Source organism: Balaenoptera physalus (genome assembly GCF_965194825.1).
Source record: "Balaenoptera physalus genome assembly, chromosome: 18".
NCBI lineage: Eukaryota > Metazoa > Chordata > Mammalia > Artiodactyla > Balaenopteridae > Balaenoptera > Balaenoptera physalus.
In genome coordinates this window covers 65,992,953-66,017,419 of record NC_138899.1, presented here as the reverse complement: position 1 = coordinate 66,017,419, position 24,467 = coordinate 65,992,953, and the positions used below count along the sequence as shown (strand labels likewise).

The 24,467-nt window shown below is 38.0% G+C and overlaps 1 protein-coding gene across 3 annotated transcripts; it reads left to right on the top strand.

The window, feature by feature from the left end:
* Window positions 1-10,073: 10,073 nt before the first annotated feature.
* CKAP2 (cytoskeleton associated protein 2) lies at window positions 10,074-23,855 on the top strand. Of its 3 annotated transcripts, none has more exons than XM_082434421.1 (9): window positions 10,074-10,258; window positions 11,176-11,260; window positions 13,270-13,348; window positions 13,466-14,334; window positions 14,796-15,000; window positions 16,490-16,660; window positions 18,409-18,478; window positions 21,774-22,029; window positions 22,521-23,855. In XM_082434421.1, exons 1-9 carry the CDS (start codon window positions 10,189-10,191, stop codon window positions 22,774-22,776), a joined length of 2,061 nt encoding a protein of 686 aa, XP_082290547.1. In that variant the 5' UTR covers window positions 10,074-10,188; the 3' UTR covers window positions 22,777-23,855. The 3 variants fall into 3 exon arrangements, with proteins under 3 accessions (XP_082290547.1, XP_082290548.1, XP_082290549.1); XM_082434422.1 differs by lacking the exon at window positions 10,074-10,258 and adding an exon at window positions 10,285-10,519; XM_082434423.1 differs by lacking the exons at window positions 10,074-10,258; window positions 11,176-11,260 and adding an exon at window positions 11,501-11,629.
* The last annotated feature ends 612 nt before the right edge of the window (window positions 23,856-24,467 follow it).

Here is a 24,467-nt window from a genome sequence, read left to right as displayed (position 1 = left end):
ATACAAACTTCCAATTATAAAATAAATGTCATGGGAACAGCATGGTGACTATAATTAATAATATTATATTTCATATTTGAAAGCTGCTAAGAGAGTAAATCTTAAAAGTCCTCATCCCACGAAAAAAACTTTGTAACTGTGTACGGTGACTGATATTAACTAGACTTCTTGTGGTGATCATTTTGCAATATACCCAAATATCAAATCATTATATTGTACATCTGAAACTAATATAATGTTATATGTCAATTGTACTTCAATTGTTTTAAATGTTAAATAAAAATCAAAACAGGAAATTCCCTGGCGGTCCAGTGGTTAGGACTCCACACTTCCACTACAGGGAGCATGGGTTCAATCCCTGGTAAGGGAACGAAGATCCCATGGCCAAGTAAAAAAAAAAAGAAAGAAAGAAAGAAGGATCCAGTGCCTTGCTTGCTCTTTGTTTTTGTTGACATCGGAGCCACTAGTTGAAGAAAATGCTTTTCACTGGGCCTTAATAGAACAGGAGTAATGTCCGTTTCTTAAAAGGCGAAAAAATAAGTAATAATAGTAAGGATGTTGTATCTGAGTGGGTCAAAAACAAGTAGCACATCCCAGACTCGATGTTGAAAAGATACTTTCAAAGCTTGCAGGATAATGAACATCTTCAAACGGTTGCTCAGACACTAGCCACAAAGCGCCCTGCATCAATGACTGCAGCCTGGGGATATCAAGGCCCTGATGTGCTACAATCTCTGCATCTTACTTTAAAATTCCTTTATCTTCTGTAGGTCTTTCAGAGAAAACCATCTGTGTGGACATAAACCGAATCTAAAAGATCCTCTATACTGAAATGGCAATAGACTTTTTCCCTGTAACCTTATGGTTTTCTGAAAGAAGAAAAAGTGAACGTTAGAAATTGCTCATCTTCATATATACCTTTCTAGTGAGCATATACCTAGGAGTGGAATTGATGGACCATAGGATATGCATCTGTTAAACTTTAGTAGGTAACACCAAATAGTTTTCCAAAGTGATTATACCAATTTCCACGTCTGCCTGCAGAGCACGAAAGTTCTAGTTGCTCCACATCCTCGCCAACACTTGATATTGTCTGTCTCTTGTGGGTGAATCTCGTTGTGATTTTACCAGCATATCTACCATGTATGGTGTACTTATCTGATAACTTCTGAGGTTAAAAGTTCTTTCATATGTTTATTGGCCATTCGTATTATCAGTGACTTGTTTTTAAGAAATATCCTGTTCTCTCCTTTGGATATTAAATCACTCCACAGGAAAAAAAAAAAAAAAAAAAAAGAAATTGCTCATCTTGTTAACTATGAAGTGAGACTAATTAAACAAAATACCCTCTGATAAAAGTTTTATTTGGGGAGTTTGGGGATTAAGAACAATAACAATGATTTTCTTGAAATTTCCTTCACTCTGAATACAGTTAAGTTAAGGCAACAAAACCCTAGAGTTAGACAAATGCTAAGATTTCTTTCTCCTTTTCTCAGGTTCGTGCCTGCTTCTCCAACTGGCAAAAGCTAAGACCTTTCGATCAACTTAGCAACCTGGAGCTCCTTTTGTTTTTTATTTGTAAAAATAAACTTCTGTCATTAAAAAAAAAAAAAGTGCCGTAAAGCATCTTAGTATATAAACCTTATCTAGCCCAGATCATTTCTTGATGCCCTTCCCAGTGATAAATTCTATGATCTGAGTTTCAGGACGATACATTTTGACTCAATACAGTAAAATGCTTTATCCTACTTGGAAATTCCAAGATGGGAAAGGGCTGCCTCTGAAATTCAAGGATTCCTTCCCAGGCTGTGTGCAAGCACTGGCTGCATGGTCACTTACTGGGGGCCCTGGAATTGATACAAACTCAGATTGAACGTCTGTGACTCTCATAAAAGATGTTTTGCAAAGCCCTGTGCAAATGAATATGAAAACTTGATTGCAGAGGGTGTTTGGAGACTATGAACGTTCAAATTAACCCCATAAAAGGATTATTAAGACCCAAAATTGAGAAAGTTATCAAAGAGTTTCAAAAAAACAATGCTAAAACAGAAAACAAAACAGAAAACACTGCTGGATCAAACAGTTTCACAGGTGAATTCTTTTAAATCTTGACAGAACAAATAATTATTTTAGCACTTAAGTTTTCCAGAGCACAAAAAAAGGAAAGTTTCCAAATTCCTTTTGTGAAGCCAGAAAAACACAATCCAAGTGCAGTTTATCCAAGGGGGACAAATACAATTCAATATTAGGAAATCTATTATCAAAATTTAACCCACTGATAGATCACAGAAGAAAATTAAATGATCATCAAAGAAATAGTGAAAGACATTTGATGCAATTCAACATCTATCCCTAATTAAAAAACAAAACAAAACAAAAAACAACAACTTAGGAATAGGCAAATACTTGACACATTGAGAATCTTGTCCAAAAACACAGTTGAGCACAATTTCCTTCCTTCCTTCCTTTCTCTCTTTGGGGTTCTTTTATTTATTTAGGCATAATTTATGTACAATAAAACTTACCAGTTTTTACTAAGGAGGTAAAAGACCTGAACTCAGAAAACTATAAGACACTGATGAAAGAAATCAAAGATGACACAAACAGATGGAGAGATATACCATGTTCTTGGATTGGAAGAATCAATATTGTAAAAATGACTGTACTATCCAAAGCAATCTACAGATTCAGTGCAATCCCTATCAAATTACCAGTGGCATTTTTTACAGAACTAGAACAAAAAATCTTAAATTTTGTATGGAGACACAAAAGACCTCGAATAGCCAAAGCAATCCTGAGGGAAAAAAACGGAGCTGGAGGAATCAGACTCCCTGACTTCAGACTATGCTACAAAGGTACAGTAATCAAGACAATATGGTACTGGCACAAAAACAGAAATATAGATCAATGGAACAGGATAGAAAGCCCAGAGATAAACCCACTCACCTATGGTCATCTAATCTATGACAAAAGCAAGGATACACAATGGAGAAAAGACAGTCTCTTCAATAAGTGGTGCTGGGAAAACTGGACAGCTACATGTAAAAGAATGAAATTAGAACACTCCCTAATACCATACACAAAAATAAAATCAAAATGGATTAAAGACCTAAATGTAAGATTGGACACTATAAAACTCTTAGAGGAAAACATAGGAAGGACACTCTTTGACATAAATCACAGCAAGATCTTTTTTGATCCACCTCCTAGAGTGATGGAAATAAAAACAAAAATAAACAAATGGGACCTAATGAAACTTAAAATCTTTTGCAAAGCAAAGGAAACTACAAACAAGACGAAAAGACAATGCTCAGAATGGGAGAAATATCTGCAAATGAATCAACAGACAAAGGATTAATCTCCAAAATATATAAACAGCTCATGCAGCTCAATATTTAAAAAACAAACAACCCAATCCAAAAACGGGCAGAAGACCTAAATAGACATTTCTCCAAAGAAGACATACAGATGGCCAAGAAGCACGTGAAAAGCTGGTCAACATCACTAATCATTAGAGAAATGCAAATCAAAACTACAATGAGGTATCACCTCACACCAGTTAGAATGGGCATCATCAGAAAATCTACAAACAACAAATGCTGGAGAGGGTGTGGAGAAAAGGGAACCCTCTTGCACTGTTGGTGGGAATATAAATTGATACAGCCACTATGGAAAACAGTATGGAGGTTCCTTAAAAAACTAAAAATAGAATTACCATATGACCCAGCAATCCCACTACTGGGCATATACCCAGAGGAAAACCATAATTCAGAAAGACACATGCACCCCAATGTTCATTGCAGCACTGTTTACAATAGCCAGGTCATGGAAGCAACATAAATGCCCATCGACAGACAAATGGATAAAGAAGATGTGGCACATATATACAATGGAATATTACTCAGCCATAAAAAGGAATGAAATTGGGTCATTTGTAGAGATGTGGATGGATCCACAGACTGTTATACAGAGTGAAGTAAGTCAGAAAGAGAAAAACAAATATTGTATATTAATGCATATATGGAATCTAGAAAAATGGTACAGATGAACCGGTTTGCAAAGAAGAAATAGAGACACAGATGTAGAGAACAAACATATGAACACCAAGGGGGGAAACCGGGGGTGGTGGGGTGGTGGTGGGATGAATTGGGAGATTGGGATTGACATATATGCACTAATATGTATAAAATAAATAACTAATGAGAACCTGCTGTATAAAAAATAAATAAAATAACTTACCAGTTTTTAAATATGCAATTTGATGAGTTTTGACTACCATTATACATAGTCATTATTTAAAGAATATTATCATCACCCCAAAAAGTTTCCTTGGGCCCTTTGTATTCAACCTCCCCCCCCCCCCCACTTTGTGGCCTCTAAGAACCACTGATCTGCTTTCTATCACTATTCTTTTGCCTTTTCTAGAATTTCCTGTAAATGAGATCATAGGGTCTGTGGTCCTTTGTATCTGGCTTCTTAAATGTAATGCCATGTTTTTGAGCTGCATCCATTGTGAGATAGAAAATATATATTGGTCTCTGCCCCCAGTTCCTGGCACAGAACTCCTGAAACGCTTGTAAATTCCTTAGTGATGAGAGCACTAGGAGCACCTCTTGCTCTAATGAGGCAACTCTGGGTGGGCTCCTGGATGGCTCCTGGATGGGGGCTGGTCACTGGAACAGCCAAGTCATGATTAGAAGCTTGGAATTTTCAGCCCCCATCTCCACCCCTAAGATAGGCTGGGACCTGGTACCCTTTACCAGAGTGCTTGCACTTGCACCTGGACAAATGTCTCTTACAGCAACAGAATACGAAGAAACTAAAATAACGGCACGCAGGCCCCAGTTGGGGCAATTATGAACAATAAGATACAAAAAGGCCACAAACCAACCACCATTTCCGAGGTGCCGAGAGCAAAAGCAGGGCACCGCGCATGATCCTTGCACACAGCACAACCAAGGGGGTGGGCAGACCACCTAAGCTATGCCTCATGCCCAACACACCGATCCACCCCTACCCTCACTCCATTTAAGGAACCAGCACGCGCCCCTTCGGGGAGCGAACAAGTGTATCTGTTTGTTGTTTTCTCTCCCTCATGCTGCAGCACAGTCCCAATAAAAGCTCACCTGAATGTCTCATCTGGCCTCGTTAATTTCTATTGATTAAAGAGTCCAAGGGCCTGGGTCCATAACACCCCCAGTTCTCTAGAGAAGGGAGAGGGGCTAGAAAAAGCGTTAATAATTGCTCACGTCTCCATGAAGAAGCCTCCACAAAATCCCAATGAGAGGAGGTTTGGAGAGCTTCCAGGCTGGGGAGCACATCCACATCAGGAGGGTGACAAACCTCAACTCCACGGCGACACAAGCTCCTGTGCTTGGGACCTTCACATACTTCACCCTATGGACCACTTCTTCACTTCATCTTCATCACCCTATGGCTGTTCATCTGTATCCTTTATCACATCTTTTAATAAACTGGTAAATGTAAGTTAGTGTTTCTCTAAGTTCTGTGAGCCACCCTAGCAAATTAATTGAACCCAAGGAGGGGGTCACCGGAACCTCCAATCTCTAGTCGGTTCATCAGAAGCACAGGTGATAACCTGGGCTTGTGACTGGCATCTGAAGTGTAGGGGGTGGGGGCAGTCTTGTGGGACTTGGCCTTTAACCTGTAGGAGCTGACACTAACTCTGTAGTGTTAAGAATTGAGTTAAATTATAGGACACCCAGCTGGTGTCACAGGGAAGGGCTTATTGGCACGGGGGAACCTCCAAATATTTGGTGACCAGAAATGTCAGGAGTGAAATGTTTTGTGTAGAAGTAAAGGATACACACTGGAAAGAAACGCAGTAGAGAAGGACTGTGTTTTTCCCCGCTTAGGAGGGGAAAAATTGAGTTTTTCCATTTTATCCATGTTGTTGTGTTTATCAGTATTTCGTTCCTTTTTTTTTTTATTTTTTTTTTATTTTATTTTTTTTTATTTTTTTTTTTATTTCGTTCCTTTTGATTGCCAAGTAGTGGTCGATTATATGGCTATGTCACAATTGGTTTAACCATTCATCCATTGATGGAGATTTGAGTTATTTTCTGCTTAGGTCTATTATGAATGAAACTGCTATAAACATTCGTGTACATTTGTTTTCCTTTCTCTTGGGCAAATACCCAAGGACAGTAATTGCTGGATCATATGGTAAATGCATGTTAAACTTTATGGGAAACTGCCCAACTGTTTTCTTCAGTAGCTGTACACTTTTTGTATTAGTACCAGCAGTGTAGGAGAGTTCCGGTTCCTTGCCAAACCTTGGTAATTCATCATTTTAGTGGGTGCATAGTGAGTGGTATTTCATTACGAGCAGAGACTGAACCCAGACCACAGCAGTGAAAGCCCGGAATCCTAACCACTAGGCCACCAGGGAACTCCCTCATTGTGATTTTAATTGCATTCCTTTTTTTTTTTAAATTTTTTGGCCGTGCAGCCTGGCACGTGGGATCTTAGCGCCCCTGCGTTGGAAGGGTTGAGTCTTTTTTTTTTTTTTTAACTTATTTATTTTTGGCTGTGTTGGGTCTTCGTTTCTGTGCGAGGGCTTTCTCTAGTTGTGGCAAGCGGGGGCCACTCTTCATCGCGGTGCACGGGCCTCTCACTATCGCGGCCTCTCTTGTTGCGGAGCACAGCCTCCAGATGCGCAGGCTCAGTAGTTGTGGCTCACGGGCCTAGTTGCTCCGCGGCATGTGGGATCTTCCCAGACCAGGGCTCGAACCCGTGTCCCCTGCATTGGCAGGCAAATTCTCAACCACTGCGCCACCAGGGAAGCCCCGGAAGGGTTGAGTCTTAACCACTGTACCGGTAGGGAAGTCCCTGCATCTTCCTGATGACCAGTGATGTTAGGCATCTTTCCATGGGCTTGTCTTCAGTTCCTATATCTTCTTTGTGAAGTGCAATTTTCTTGCACATTTTAATAATTTTGTCAGAGTTCTTACGTATTCTAGATAAAAGTCCTTTAAGCAAATGTTTTGCAAATATTTTCTTTAACTCTGTAGCTTATTTTGTAGTTTTCTAAAGAGTCTTTTGAAGAGCAAAAAGTTCTTTAATGAAATCCAGTGTATTGTTTCTTTTTTAGTTCATGTTGTCTCCTGTTTAAGAAATCACTAAGATTTTCTCCTGTGTTTTCTTCTAGAAGTTTTATAGTTTGGGTTCTTTCATTTAGGTCTAGTTCTATTTTGAGGTTTACTTTAGTTTGTTTTGTGGGGGTTTTTTTGTTCAAGGGCTGAGGTAAGGGTCACGGTTAATATTTTGTATGTAGATATCCAGACGCCCCAGTACAATTTGTTGGAAAGATCATTCCTCTCATCCATCAGGTTGTCTTAGCAACTTTGTAGAAAATCAATTGGCCACAGAGGATTGAATATATTTCTGGAATCTCTATTGTATTCCAGTGATTTATTTATTTATTTTTTTTGGTCTTTCCTTACACCAGCACTACACTGTCTTGATTACTGTGGCTTTATAATATATCTTGAAATCAGGTAGTGTAAGTCCTCCAACTTTTTTGTTTCAAAATTGTTTGCCTCACCAGATCCTAGGCATTTCCATCTGAATTTTAGAATCCAATTGTCAATTTCTATAGAAATGTCTTCTAGGATTTTGACTGAGATGGGAATGAACAGATCAACTTGGAGAGAATGTACATCTTACAATATAGGATCTTCTGACCCATAAGCACATTATATCTCTCCATTTATTTAGGATTTATTTCTTTCCACAATATTTTGTACTTTTGCACAGAATGTTTTGCCGGAACTTCCTAGCTTCCGAACCCAGCAGTTTCTTCCAGTCCCAATCCTACTAAACCTCTTCAGTGGTCAACCCTGGACCATTCCCTCTTTCTTGAGGCTCCCTCCTCCCTGGACTTTGTGTCATCACCCTGTCCTTGTCTTCCTTCTATTCCTTGGACGATCCCACGCTCTCCTCTCACAGGCGCTCTCCCTGTTTCACATGACCACAGGACGAACAACTGAAGCTGATCGTCGATACCCCAGGTGGCTGCAGTTTCGTGGTCGGCTGTGGTTGGCAGAGACCTGTTATGGAAGGACGTCTTCTCTTTGGATCTTTTAGAAAACGATCTCCCTTCTCTCCAACAATTGTGGGACAATGATATTTTAAAAGTGTCTTTAAACGATACCCGTCTTGGAATGGGTGAGTCTGGAGATTAGAGCACAATTACCAAGTTGGAAAACCTCACCATCTCAGCCTATTGAGATCTTCCACAGTTCCATTGAACAGTTCAGTCAGTGGCATTAATACATTCACAGTGTTGTACAACCATCACCTCCACTTAGTTCCAAAACATTTCCATCATTCCAAAGTAAAGCCCCTTACCTGTTAAGTGGTCTCTCCCCATTCCCCTCTAACCCCAGTCCCTCGCAGCCCACAAACTGTGTTATGTCTCTATGGATTTATCTATTCTGTAATTTATTTATTTATTTATTTATTTTGGGCTGCATTGGGTCTTTGTTTCTGCTCACGGGCTTTCTCTAGTTGCAGCGAGCAGGGGCTATTCTTCAGTTGCCGTGTGCGGGCTTCTCATTGTGGTGGCTTCTCTTGTTGCAGACCATGGTCTCTAGGTGCATGGGCTTCAGTAGCTGTGGCACGAGGGCTCAGTAGTTGTGGCGCATGGGCTTAGTTGCTCCACGGCATGTGGGATCTTCCCGGACCAGGGATTGAACCCGTGTCCCCAGCATTGGCAGGAGGATTCTTAACCACTGCACCACCAGGGAAGTCCCTTGAGTCACTTTTTACCTGTTCTATTTTGTTAAACTGTTCTCCGTTGCTTAATGGGAATCCCTGGTAACCCAACCTGTCTGATGAAACTTCAGTAAATAATCAACAATATTCACAGTAGTATCTAAACAGGAATGATGTCTTAGGGATGGTGATGGGTGCTGTTTGGCTGTTGGTCCTCCCAGAGTTAGCCTTAAGTGTAGGCAAAGTTACACTAAAAATGGGACATTTCATCAAGAAAAGAAAACTACAGAATATCTCAAATTAACTTCCCAAACTAATTTAGCAAGATGCTAGCATAAAATGCTGACAGAAAAAGCAGGGAATGATGGGAAACACTGACCACAGTTGAGAGCCATCTGTGGAGGCCCTCACACATGGGCAGGGAAGATAGAAGTTGCATCTTGTCATCTCTGTCTCCACGTTTAAAACCTGGCTGAAACAGTCCAGCTAAACCTAGCTTCAGTGATCAAGCAAGGCCGAGAAATGGTATGACCCCTGTGCTTAAAACCAGAAAGGCACAGCCCAGAACTCTCCCTCTCTCCCCCTGCACCATCCACAAAACCATCTAGCTCTGAGTTATTTCATTCTGTCGTATCCTTTGGGTGTTTGTGAGGGTTTTATGAAGGTAATATTTCTAGATGAGGACTGAAAGATTATGGCAGCACACTTAAACGTACAAACACACAAAATGAATACAACAAATGCTGATTTTACCTTCACAGGATTATAAAAGAAAGGTCTATCCCCGTTTTAGCCCTTTCTCTTCCTCTCTTTTTCTCATCTGGTAATTGGGTAGCACAGAGGAAAGTAGACCCTAATTTCAGTTCCTCTTTGCAATCTGTGCAAACGTGGACAAATAACTTCTGAGCCTGTCACCTTATCTGTGAAACGGGAGATGATAACTTCCCACTTCAGAGCTGTGATGCCGCCATGAAGTAATATTTGTGAAAAGTAAATACGCATGCTCTAGGTACAGTAGTGCGTGCTTATAATCCTCCTCCTCCCTGAACACGCCAAACAGCACTTTTCTCCTCTGCCTTCCTCAATGCACTGTGAGCGTCTACAAGACGAGAGCTATCTGCTACAGGGCAGGGACTTAGCTGTCCGACTCCTCCCAAGTTGCCAAGTCCAGGACAAGAGCGCTGTTTAGGTTTGAAAACCTAGGGATTCAGTCCCGAGACGTCCTAACTGAACTAGGCAGCCGCAAGCCCCGCCCCTGCAGACACAGAGCAGGCCCCGCCCCTCTTCGCCATTGGCCCATTCAATTCACGCCGGGCACCAATGGGCGGAGGCGGCGGTCGCGCAATCTAAGGCCGAGCCCAGGGCGCAGTGGGGCAGTGTGCGGCCGCGCCGGCTTGAGGGAGACTGTGGCGGTCGAGCTGGAGACGCGTCCCCCTGCCCGGAGCTGCGATGAGCACCCCAGCCGTGCCCCAGGACCTGCAGCTGCCCCCGAGTCAGAGGGCCCAGTCCGCGTTCAGAGGTGAGGGTCGCGGTGCCGGGAGCGCCCGGGGCGGCCGCGGGGGGATGGCTCGGGCAGGGCCATCAGGGCCTTGGGTTCGCAGACCAGTTTCCGCCCAGTCCAGTTGTGCGAGAAGTCTGGACAGGGCGCTCGGCCTCTCGTGGCCGCATTCTCGGCGTTTGTGAAATGGACAATCGGAGTGGTGCCCGCTCCGTGGTGTTAGTGTGCGGGTTGAACGCGTCGCGTGCGGTCGCGACCCACTGGCGGCGGCGACGGGCTTCGGTGAGAGGATCCGTTTAGCTAGGGGGTGGGGTGGGGTGTGCGGGGTTCCGGCAGGGACCCGCCTTGGGGACCCGGGCCCGCGGGGGCGGGGCCGCGTTAGTGCTGGGAGCTGACTGCGCCTGCGCAGGGCGCTCCCGCCTCCTAAGTCGGGAGTTAATTTCTGGAGGGACGGGAGTGCTCAACTGATGCTTCAGATTTAACACATGTCGCCTTCGACCTTATAGAAATCTAGGGTTAGCCGCGTCTTCAGAAATAATAGATATTTCTTGTCCTACACGTGGGAAAACAGGAAAGAAATTCTCACCCAATTCTGGTAAATTAGAACTTGGAGTCTGGTGTCTCATCTCTACCATTTAGCTTCTTAAAACTTGGCTTTCAGGAGCTGTATGTTGAAAATGATGTTCTCCAGACTTTTCACTTTCAGACAGTAGAGAATGTGATTCTTGTACAGAGTGGTTATGCGGACCAGTTATAGTAACAGTAATTTCAAAATGTGATTATTTCTCAAAGGCAGTACTGAACCGGGAAATTCTCTGTTATATATAAGATGTAATCTCAAGTAGAACATTTTTCGAAGTTAAATCTTCATTTAGTCAATATTTTATTTGATGTCGTTATTGCAGCTGATGTTGACCTGTAGCTCTTTTGTTGTTTAGAGCAAAGAAGACAAAAACTCAAGGAGCATCTGTTAAAAAGAAAAACTTTTTTTGCATACAAACAGGAAAATCAGATATTATCCAGGTGAGGTCAAATTTTTTTCACTTCACATCTGTCAAATTATATCACAGCTATCCAGTAAAGATGTAATGTGAGCCACACATGTAATTTAAAATTTTCTAGTAGCCCCATTTTTAAAGTTTTGTTTTTTAAAGATGAAATGAATTTTAATAACATTTTATTTAATCCAGTATTTTAATTTGTATTTCTTTATATTAGGTACTCTACTTATTGATATATTTTGTCTTGATGAATGCTTCATACCCTTCTCCAGGGTGGAAAATACTCAGATTCTGCTATGTTTAGGAGATAGAGCTGGCAGGACTTGGTGATGGATTAGATATGGGATGTAAAAGAAAAAATAGAGTTGAAGATAATCCTGAATGTTCCAGGGTAAAGGAGGCTAAAGAGATATGACAACTAAATTCAATACCTGACCCTTGTACTGTATTTAAGAGTGGAAGGGGAAATGCTATAAAGGACATTATTAGGTCAGTTTTCAACTATGAACAATAGATTACAATAGTTAATCAAGGTAAATTTATGAATTTGATAACTGTTCTGTGGTTATGTAAGAGAAAATTCCTATTTTTAGGAAATAAACATTTAAGTATTTAAGGGTAAAGAGGCATCATGTATGTAACTTAACTTGAAAGGTTCAGATAAAAAGTTGTATATACTCCACACATAGACATGTTCAGAAAGAGTGCAAATGATAATGCAAATGGGATAAAATGTTAACAATAGGCAAATCTGGATAAAGAGTTTGAATTATTTATAATTTTGCAACTTTATATAAGTTTGGCATTGTTTCCAAATAAAAATTTCTTTAAATTTGTTTACTTTACATTAATTAGTTGCTTTTCTTTAGAATAAACATTTTCTTTCACAAATCCCAATTTTTTGTTTAAGACAAAAGATGATCCTAGACTTTTGATTTGAATAACTCAGTAGATATCGATACCATATATTGAGATGGGAAGCCTGAGGGAGGGGTGGGAGAATCCGGACTTCTGTTCTGACCAAGTTAAGTTTGAGGCAGCAATGAGACATCTAAGTGGAGATGCCAAATAGCGATGTGTCTGAAGTTCAGGGGTGAGAATGGGACTACGGATATAAACTTGGGAGTTGTCAGTGTGTAGATGGTATTTATTTAAAACCTTGGGGTGGAATGAGATTACTAGAGAGAAAGCAAAGAGAACATTAATTCACATAAGACAGTGACTCTCAACTACTTATTTAAATAAGGAATCCAACTGGGTCGTGGGGTTTAGAGTACTCTTATACACAATGGGAAGAAAAGAACATTCTAAACTCAACTATACAGAAATCAAATTTTGTTGACTCTAAAATGTACATTTTGTTCACATTTTTACGTCTCTGAACTTGAAATCTGCCTTAGAATCCAAGGCATATCCAACTGACCCTTTTTTTTTCCTTCGTTCATGGAATACAAAATCACTTAAGAGAGTCTCACAGCCTGTACTAACCTATACTGTAGCCTGTACTAGCCTATATCTGTAAAAAAGGAGTTTAAGCTTAATTCTTGAAGAAGCTTTGCTTTGTATATATATATTCTAAATGCAATGCTATTTAGAAACTGAAATCCACATTGATTAATAAATTAAGTTGTGAGTGTGTGTGGAAATTTTTGAATTTCTTTTGGGAGAGCTATTTAAAAAATTTTTTTCAATGTTAAGTCTGGTACTAAGTTCTTAAAACTAACCAAGGAAAGTGTTGCTTAATAAAGATTTTTGAAGACTTGTTTGAATGACTAGAGAATGGTTTAGGATGAGATTATGGGGGGAGGGTATTAAGGCTTGTAAGAAAATACCTTTAAATTCCTCAGCCGTCTTGTTTACACTATTAAATCACCCTATAGTAAAGAAGAGTTTTGCTTAGGACAAATAAATCTCAGCTCAGTTCTTGCCTCAGTTTAAAACTGCAAAGTCAGATAATTGTTATATCCTCCCATACCTCCCCCAGAAAAGGAAACTTCCTTGGTACGGATTTTTTTGTTTTTTTTTTTTAAGTGGTAGAGACCAGAGAGTGAAGACATCTGAAGGCCAGATCCAAGAAGAGACAAAAGTTCTGGAACTTAAGGCAAAAATGGTAAGATACGGAATAGCCCTCCTAAATGTTCCCTTTCTCCTCATTCCTAAAGAAGATTTTTTCCTAAACTCTTTCTGAAAGATTTGTCTTTAACTGATTTGTCTTTAACTCTTTTAGGCTGATAAAGAGAATGTCGGTGGACCTACTGGGATCAAGAATAATATAACAATGGAAAAAAACTGTATTCCTTTAAAACCTTCTAATGAATTAACCAATTCAACTACAGCAGTTGATACACCTAATTTTGAGGATAATAATCAAACTCTGCCATTGTTACCAATTAAAGATGACCCCCAAAGTCAACATATGACGTTAAGCCAAGCATTTCACCTTAAAAACAACAGTAAAAAGAAACAAATGACTACAGAAAAACCAAAGCAAGATGCTAACATGCCCAAGAAACCTGTGCTTGGATCTTATCGTGGCCAAATTGTTCAGTCTAAGATTAATTCCTTTAGAAAACCTCTACAAGTCAAAGATGAGAGTTCTGCAACAACAAAGAAACTTTCAGCTACTGTCTCTAAAGCCACAAAGTCTCAGCCTGTACACGCCAGCAGTGTAACAGTGAAAAGTGATAGAGCCTCACATATGACGACTGCCACTAAATATGTGAGCACTACATCTCAGAGCAGTCAACTTGTGCGACCTTCTATTAGAAGTCACCACAGTAATAACCAGGACACCATGAAACAAGGCATCAGTAGGACGTCTGCCAGTGTTACAGTTCGGAAAGGGCCTCGAGAGAAAGAATTATTACAGTTAAATACAGTTTCGTCTATTATCAAAACCAGTTCTTCTCAGGACATAAAAAGAAATAAGACACTATCAAGAAGCATGACATCTGAAATGGTAGCCAGGCCTGCTTCGTCTTCTAATACTAAACTGATAGAAAAGTCAAAAAGCATTGACCAGCGCAGACATACCATGGTGAAAGCAGCTATTGATAGTAGATGGACTCAGCCCAGAGAAACTGCGGAGGAGAGAAAGTAAGTAGATGTAATTTTGTTAGCTTCATTTTCAGTAGGGTACCATTTGTGAATCTGGCTTATCATTTCCTTGAATGTATTAGAGCTTTTTGTACATGGATTCTCTTCAGTCATATGCAGATCAATTTAAGCAAATTTATATTGTGGAACAGTATGTCCTAAGTTATTGTGTTTGACTGTGTTTAATTAGGTTGTTTTATGTAATCTAGGTTAAAATGCTTAAGAAAATTGAGAAATATTTTATAACCTCTCCATTTAAAAATGCATTCTTGGGGTCTTTGTGAGCATATCATTAACATTGATAGGTTCTGTATTTCTTTTTCTTCAAGCTGGTGAACTATGTATATGCCACTAGTGTAGAACTACTTAAAGACCTGAAATATTTTTTTAACTTTCACGCTATTTGACAGAATTCTGTTATCAGTATCACAGTAATGTTTATATGCTGCTTCTAACTGTAGGGCTCGTCTGAGTGAGTGGAAAGCTGGCAAAGGAAGAGTAATGAAAAGGCCTCCGAGCTCAGTGGTTACCCAGCCTGAGCCCGAAGCACAAAATGAAAAACCAGTTGGATCCTTCTGGACTACCATGGCAGAAGAAGATGAACAACGATTGTTTACTGAAAAAGTAAACAAGACATTTTCTGAATGCCTAAACCTGATTAATGAGGTAGAGTCTTTATCTTATATTTGTGTAGTAGTTTATAGTTTGCAAATTAACCTCCATCAACATTATCTCATTAAATTATACTGTCAATCTTTTTTTACCAATTACTGTGTGAGCAGTGTTATGGAGACTTACTGTTAATTATGAGATTGTTTCTCTTTAGCCTTTAATGGACTACATTCTCACTGAGTTCATATAAATATATCAAATGGATACTTAGATTTTTTTCAGTTGAGTTGTAAATATTGTATTCCTCTAAGATGTTACCATAGAGTGGGCTGGGGGTGGATATTCACTCTGATACTTCTGTTTTTACATTTATTCAATATATTTACAATTTTTTTTTTCAACTCATTCCCATACTTTATCAAAGACTAGCAACACGAATTATTATCACAGATTAAATTTAACTAAAATAGTTGCAAACAAAATCCCATTAATCTAAACCAACATCATCATGGCCTTGAACTGTAGAATTTTATGATTTGGACCAGAATTCCTACGTGTATGGTAATCAACTTCAGAGTGTTTTTTTTAAATTTCCTGACTTCTCCTTAATTTAAAAAAATATATATATGAGTATATTTTAATATGTATAAAAAATCATCTTAATATATTGTTTAACTGTCACTTATAGTTGTGAATTTCTTTTTATACATCTTTATTGGAGTATAATTGCTTCACAATGTTGTGTTAGTTTCTGCCTTACAACAAAGTGAATCAGCTATATGCACACACATATCCCCATATCCCCTCCTTCTTGAGCCTCCCTCCCACCCTCCCTATCCCACCCCTCTAGGTGGTCACAAAGCTTCGAGCTGATCTCCCCGTCACTCACTAGTATCTAAGATCCATAGCAAGACTGAACATATAGAGTGTGATTTCAAACCTTTCTCTAGTCTTCATGAGCATCTTTCAACTTTTTGTGGTTCTGACAACCAGTGAAAATTATAGTCAGGGAAACTGATTCTCTTCTTATTTCTGCTCTGCTGGGGGTTTTTTTATTGATACTATGGAATTTTTCTGCCCTACTACTTAACTATATATAGCTCTTAATTACATAAACCATTACAGATTCATTTTAATCTTACTATCAAAACTTTTTGACAAAGATAATTGAAGAAAAAACTTGCAAGCTATTCTCATAAGCATTTGGTAGATGCAAAAATTCTAAATAAAGTATTAACAAATAGAATCTTATAATATATGAGAGGATAAACATCAAGATCAAGTAGAGTTTTAGTCTTTTTTTACTAATATTTTTCTCAACTAGTATTTCTTTTTTCTTCTGTCTCTGACTTTTGACTGATATGCTTCTTGCTAGCCATTCAGAACAAGTCTGGAGTAAGGAGTATAATGGTGAATATTTTATGAATAATTTTCTACCAACCTTTTCTCTCTTTATCACTGACCTTGATTACAGTAAGTTTACTTAATTGTTCATAGTTTGTAGGCTAAATGACATCACTCACTTTATTTCTTGCTATTTTAGGGATGTCCAAAACAAGAAGTATTGGTTACACTGGATGACCTGGTTAAAAATATTCCAGATGCCAAAAAACTTGTTAAATATTGGATATGCCTTGCACGTGTTGAACCACTTACGAGTCCTATTGAAAATATTATCGCAATCTATGAGAAGGCCATTCTGGCAGGAGCTCAGGTGAGATTAAAACTTACTGGTCTTTATTATTACAGTGTAAATAACTCAGAATTATTTTGGAACACATCACCGCATAACTTGATAAAATTGTGGTTATATATGTGGCAGTGATGAATGTTTAAAGGCCACAAGGATTGCATATTATAAAGGCTGTTGCTCAACCTTCTAAAACTTGCTCACGTACTAGGGATAATCAGACCTTAGAAAATGGATATAAGCTGAAATGTGTATTTCATGAAACGTGCTGTGAGAAATATTTTAGCACAGCATGTCGTTTTGCACATTCTCTAGTTGAGAAATCTAGGAAACTGAATTTTCAATATTAAAATGTATTTATTGACTAGAAAGCAAATGGAATTAAATTAACTTTTAAAATGTTAGTAAGTTCTGATGGCTTTGTGAGAGAATTCTCTTTCACTTTAGGAGTATATCTTTATGGACTCACATTTATATGCCATATGTTTGGTCCAGAAAATGGCAATAAACTAATATCTCTGACATTACCACCATAGTGGTTTGATATTATACCTGTCACCTCTTCCTTGTGTGCTGCTACCAAAAAAACCCTGGGTATAGAAAAAAATGGTATCTTGAGGTTTTTTTGACTTGATTGGTTTTGTTGTCTTTATGGGCAGATATTCCTAAAATGTATTTCCTTCTGACCAAGTTTCTCAGAAACGCATTCTTGGAAATTGTTTACAAAGAGAGTTTTTTTAAAAACTTTTTTAGCCTTTTCTTAAGAAAGGTCTATATCCTTTAGTATCAGCAAAACCAGCAAATGCTATTTGATCTTTCACCTGAATCAAAAATCAAATATTCAGCAGATATTCTCTCTATGGCTATTATGTGTAAAACACTTTGCTGAAGGGTAATTGTATTTCACCGAATCTCACCTGGAAGAGAATGTTAGGTCCCTACTACATTGAACCAGAAGGGACGTTACTTACAGCAGCTTGTGACAGTATAGCTAGGATGCAAAACTAGAGCCAGGTGTTCACAGAGAAAGCAGTAGTGTAAAGAGAAAGATGTGAGACCAGAGCAGAAATTGGAAAACAGGGATCAAAATTAGCCAAGAAAATTAAAAGCCAGATGGGTGAGTAGTTCAGGACTAAGTTCTAGAATTAAGAATATGAGCCTGAGCTTCTCTTTTGTATAATATTTTGAATATACTGCATTAGCAGGCATCATGGTTCAAAGGAACATAGTAAGTACTTATAATATCTGACATATAATGGATGCTTTACTAAACTGTTAAATTTTTGAATAAGTGAAATATTAGGCTGATGAACCTTGAACTCTTCAGAAATGCATTTAATAGCATGTGAAACAAAAATATAACCATGGACTTAGCTCTAGGGGAAAAGGAATAAACTAATATAAATTTAGAGAAACTTAATATAATCAGCTCTTTGATAGATATTAATAGTCTTAATTTGCTATTTGTTCATTCATTTTGTTCCTATCAGGCAAGCATGTTTATCATAGGCTTAAGGAAAATTATGGGGAAGTTTTTTAAGCTGATGAAATTCTATCCCTTAAGTTCATTTTTATTTGGAAAAGACAGTCATTTTTTTCAATTTGAGTGGCAAAATAAGTGTTCTGAGAAAAATGGTCCAAGAACCATTGCTTTGTTATAAAATATGAAATTTAATCACTGGTTTTAATATTTTCAACTTGGACAACTTTAGTTAATGTCTGAGAATATAAAACTTATATGGGTCTGCTTTCTTCATTAAAAAAAAATTAAGCCTATTGAAGAGATGCGACATACAATTGTTGACATTCTGACAATGAAGAGTCAAGAAAAAGTTAAATTTGGTAAGTTAGTTTCTTTTGTTTTCTTCAAGTGAATTGTGATTTAATTAAGTTTATTTGCTGAATTATTTTTCTTTTATCTTTTTAAACTTTTAAAATATTTAAGTTGTTTCTTTCCTCATACTTCTGTTGACATACCTCTGAAATTCATTGGCTTTACGTAGTATAAATAATTTTTAATTAGGAGGTCTGGTTTGAAACCCAAATTTGTTATCATGTGTCTGTGAAAGTTACCTTACCTTTCTAGGCCTTAATTTCCTGTCTTAAAAATGAGGCAGTTTGACTAGATGATTTATAAGACTTTTTGGTTCAACAGAGAATATTTCTATTTATGTTTGCTGTTATTATGCCCCAGTGGAACATGCAGATGTATATGCTCTGATCTTACTGGCTATATTTAATAAAGGAGCTTAAGAGGGAATGGTCAGGGAGACAGGAGGAAAAACCAGGAAAGACTAGTATACCACAAACCAAAGGAGCAGAAAGGTTTAAGAATAGCCCAAACCATTGAAATGGGTGAAGGGTGTCAAAAGATACAAATTACCAGTTATAAAATAATAAGTCCTGGGGATACAAAGTACAGCATGGTGACTGTAGATAATAACACTGTATTGCATATTTGAAAGTTGCTGAGAGAGTAGATCTTAAAAGTCCTCATCACAAGAAAAAAAATGTGTAACTATGTATGGGGACAGATGTTTTCATTTCACAATATGTTCTGGTCATCATTTCATGATACATACAAATATCAAATCATGTTGTACACTTGAAACTAATATAACGTTGTATGTCATTTATACCTCAATTTAAAAAAAATTTTTTTTAAAAGTATAACCGAATCCTGTGTCTTTGTGCTAAAGACAGCAAAGTAGAAATAAGAATTTTATAGAACCTTCTTCCTCATAATTCTCGCTGGCTCTAGAGATATTTAGAAAGAGAAAACCAGCATTTAAACCTGATTCAGTTATTCTACCTTTTTTTTCCTTAATAGAATCATACTAGTTAGTAGAATCTTTCCAGCTGGTAGAATATTTATCTTTAGATGGAAAAAGAAATGCTATCCATAAACTCTTGGCTTTCGAAATGTATAATTATAAATTCTAGGTATAAAATCCATTTTACAAATTAAAATTATTTGTAAACAGCAAGAAAACATCTTTGGGAAGTATAAGACAAATAATAAGAGAGAGAAGCACCACTTGGGTATCTCTCAGATTCCTCAATCCCACAAATCCAAACTTGACTACATCATTTTTCCCTAAACCTTTTCCTTAGTTTGGTTCCCTAGCTCAGTGACCGACACTGTCGAGTTCTCCAAGCCAGAAATCTTGGGGTTATATTTCACTCCTTCTCTCTTTCCCCACTTTCCCACCCCTGTTTCCTAGCCAATCAAATTCAGTTTAACTTCCTAAGCATCTCTTAAAATCCGTCCACTTCTCTCCATCCTTACTCTCATTGCTATAGTCATGATCACTGACAGCTCTTACGTGGGCTACAGCAATGGTTTCCTTAGTTTCCTGCTTCTCTGCTCTGGCTCCAATCTGTTCTCAAGACTGCAACCAAAATGCCCCGTCACTTATCTGCTTAGATTCCTGATACCCAGCCTCTCTTGTCACTCCCTCTCCTCCACATCCCTGATTTCTTTCTTTACTTTTTTTTTATTTCCTAGAAGGGGCTGTACTATCTCTCTTGCCTCTGGGTCTCTTCAAGCCAGTCTTCTACTTTTAATCTAATTCCTATTTATCCTTTAGACCATAGTTCACCTGTCACTTCCTTGAGGTAGCCTTCCCTGATGTCCACCTTTCCTCTCAACCCAACTAGATGATATGCCCTGTTTTGTGCTCGCTGGTTTTCTCTGTGCAGTATTTTATGCACTTGATTGCTTGTTTGTTTGTGTTGTCTTTCAAACTCTGAACTCTGTTGTCAAGGACTGGGTCTGATCTTCCTCGCCACTGCAGCCCCAGTACTACTGCAAAAATATTTGTTGAATTAATGAATCGATATTCCCTCTCTCCTCACTTCAACTTACCCTCACTAAACCACATTCACTTTATCATGTAACTAAAATCATCACTTAGTAAAAATCTGTATCAATTTAAAAAAAGGAAAAAAACCTAATAATTTCCTAATAATCAAATCTAAAGGTCTTTTCAGCTCAATGGATTTACCAGGATGTCTCACAAGTATTTCACATCTAACATGTTTTACTTGGAACTCCTTGTCTTCCCTCACTGCTTCCTCATACCACCATCTCTTCCTCCCAAAAAATAAAAAAAAAAAGAAAGAAAAAAATCCTCCTTTGTCATTAAAGACTCTGAAGCAAGAAATTTTAGAAGGAATGCCCCTAACACACATCCACACTCATTCAGACCTTCATATGCATTAATTTGTTAAGTCCTGACTCAGGAATAACACTGAACTTGGGCCCTTCCTTCTCACTGCCCACCTCTACCACCTTGCTCAGGCTGTGATAACAGCTTTGTCTTCTTACCATCACAGATCATTACCTTTTTTTTAAATTTTTTTTCTGGTTGCACCGCACAGCATGTGGCATCTTAGTTCCCTGACTAGGGATCAAACCCGTGCCCCTGCCGTGGAAGCACGGGAGTCTTAACTGCTGGACCACCAGGGAAGTCCCACAAATCATTCCCTGCCATTCTAAACCGTTCTGTGTAGTGACCAAATCTAATTGTATCTGTCTCTCCAGTGAATTTTTTTAACCGAAACTTCCTACCTGTCTGAACCCGTCACCTCCTTCCCGCATTTCCACCTTGCTCCTTACCCTATGTTCTAAGCACACTGGCCCTTTAATGTTTAATGTCTTAATGGATCATTTTCTTTTAAGCTTCATACCAAAATTGTCTTCCTTTGTCTCGTACTCATTTTTCAAGACCCTGCCTAAACGTCATTTGTGAAGCCTTCCCTTGCCATCTCCCCGTCCCTCAAGCAAAGTCAGTTATTTCTTTTTATGGGTTCCCATAACCTTTTGTTTTTACCTCAATTAAAGCATTTTCCTCATTTTATAACTATTTTAAGGCATGTCTCTTCTACAGAATGTGCTTTTTAAAGGATGGGGATGATTTCCTTCTTATATTTGTATCTATAATCCCTGACACATAGGAGATAGTAAATATTTGTTAAATAATTGTTAGCAGTATTTGCTTAGAAAAACTAATGGTTAGGAGATGGCAGTTTGGTTCTTTTATTTTGAAAATCTGGCCAACTGTAAATAACTTTGTCTTCTGATTTTGTTCTTTAAATTTGACCAAAAGCTTAATCTATAAATCTGTTTCTATAGGAGAAAATATTGAGGAGGCTTGTGCAACCAAGGAACAAATCCAAGAAGCCACCATTGACGATATAAGTGTTAATCTGGTGTCAGAAAAACCGGAAATAGAAAATAAGCATCCTAGAAATGTGGTATTTCAAGGTTGTGAAAAAGAGCAAGATGACAAAACAAAAGATCCAACCAGTGATGTTAAAACCCCCAATACAGAAACTAGGGCGGGTTGCTTAATTAAATATAATGTGTCTACTACTCCATACTTGCAAAGGTAAACTTTTAAAATATAATGTGCTCTGATTTGTTTTTATGCTTAGGATAATGCATGTGGTATTTTAAAATCTTTAAGATAGCTTCCGATTAGAACTATTTGTTAATAGAAAGGTTTGAAACAAACAAAATGTGATTGGAACATTTTGCCTTTTAAATACTGTATTTGCTTTGCTTTTCCCTAAATATTGCCATTTTAAAAAAGAAAAACTTTTACATCATTTTACTTTTATCTCTGTGTATTATTAATAACAGTGGGTTTTGGAATTGAGCGATTAGCCAATTCTATAGATATTCAAGTATCCTACTGTGTACAAGTTGTAACAACAGAGATATGAGTAAGTTCCTTACTTATTGCAGGACCTCTTTCTGTAGGACAAGCAGTCACATGGTTGTAACATACAAGTTATAGTATGATAAACAGCATAAAAGTGCAAAGTGAAAATGTTAACGTGTTTTTTAACTCTGGGAATAATTTTGTGGTTTTTTTAGTGTGAAAAAGAAGATGCAGTTTGACGAAACAAATTCTGCATTTAAAGAGCTAAAGTTTCTCACACCAGTTAGACGTTCTCGACGTCTTCAAGAGAAGACTTCAAAATTGCCAGATATGTTAAAAGACCATTATCCTTGTGTGTCTTCACTGGAGCAGTTAACAGAGTTGGGAAGTGAAACTGACGCTTTTGTGTGCCGCCCCAATGCAGCCCTGTGCCGCCTGTACTTGGAGGCCGACACGACAGAAGAGAAGTGAAGCTCTGATAGGAGTGGGTTGTATTATTCTGAGGGTGTTTGGTTGGTTGGTTTGTTGTGGCTTTGCATGTCCCTTAGGTCAAGAGTCGCCAAGTACCTAAGTATTCACGGCAGTCAGCGCTCCTAGTAATGTCCACTCTATAGCAGGTGTTGCCTTCTGTGCGTCGGAAAGCTAATCCTACCTTGTCGATCTCGATAGACTGACTTTTCCTCTAAGACAGGTAAATTTTGTGAAGACAGAGTTAGCTTGCTTTGTCACCCAATTCTAGTAGCCCAGACTGCTGTGGTCTCCTGTGTCCCTGGGACTCTGCCCCTGGTTCTTCATTGTCACTCTCCAGCAATGCCAGTGAGTCTGCATCTGTGGTCTCTTGGCCTCTTTTTTTATTGTAGCCGAGGTCTCCAAGAGGGATAGTTAACTAAATACTCCATTTCTAAGAGAAGATACTTTGTTGGAAGAAAGAAAATGTGTCAAACCTAGTGGGCATTCAGAACTTTAAATCTGAGTTCCTTTCTTTAGTTCCTTTTCTGACTTGACTATCCAAAATGTTAAAAATTTTAACTTGCATCACTTCTTTTGATATAGTTTATAGACTAATAGAAGGCAGTTAGAGAAGGAATACATAATATTTCATAAATGTCATCCTAGTTTAGGTAGTATTTCTAAAATAACTAATACTTAAAATTGATTTCTTCCTTGTAATATAAAAACTTCATCATGTCTCCTAAAACATGATAGTCATACACAGTAAGTAGGTCTCTGCTCCCCACACATAAATACCACCAGTAAAATTGTTTTGTAAGTCTCTGAACTAATACTTAAATGGCATACATCCTTCACCAACTCTACAGTTTCAAGTAAGGATTTAGTCATTGTAAAAGGTTAGATAGTTTTAAAACTGCATAATATGAATGTGGTTGAAAATCACATACTTATTCTTATGTATGTTCATTAATTCCATTTGTATAATAGTGCCAGTCTTTGTTCTATTTATTGTCTTGTGTTCTAGAGAGAAGGGTTTTTATTCCTTTTAAGCTGTGTACCTAATATGTATACAATAAATGAAAACATCTATATAATGATATTGCAATGACATTTCTTTCAACAAATACAAAATGCAATTTAACCACAGTGAATAAATTTGAACCTTGTCTTTGAAATACATTATAGTGGGATTGGACTTTAGGTTTTTCAACACTTAAAATAAGTGTGTGCTAAATGGTGTATTTCCTTTTGAAAAATTATCAATCTACTTATCTAAAAATTAAAAAACTAATTCTTTAGTTTTTTTCATCCTTTGTATGAATGGCGCAAAATATGCCATTTTGAAATAAACTTCAAGCTGGCATATACTCTCAGCTTTGTAATATCCATACCATATGGTTCATTAGGCCATATAACATAGCTTGAAATATCTCAGTGAAAGCTTGAGATAAACTGTTCTGTTTGGACAGGTTTCATACAGTGTTGGTTTTTTTTTTTTCCTCTTCAACAGAGAGAAAATCTATCTAAATCGTCCTAGTTCTAACACTTATAGACTAGTTGTAACTCCTTTCCAGATGCTTAAGAACAGTTAGCACATGTCTGACCTAGGTTTGTTCCAAGCTAAATATCTCTAAGAATGTGATGGATGGTGCATGAGCCTTGAAGTCCAACAGACCTACATTCAAAAGTTCTGCTCCTACCTTCTCTTA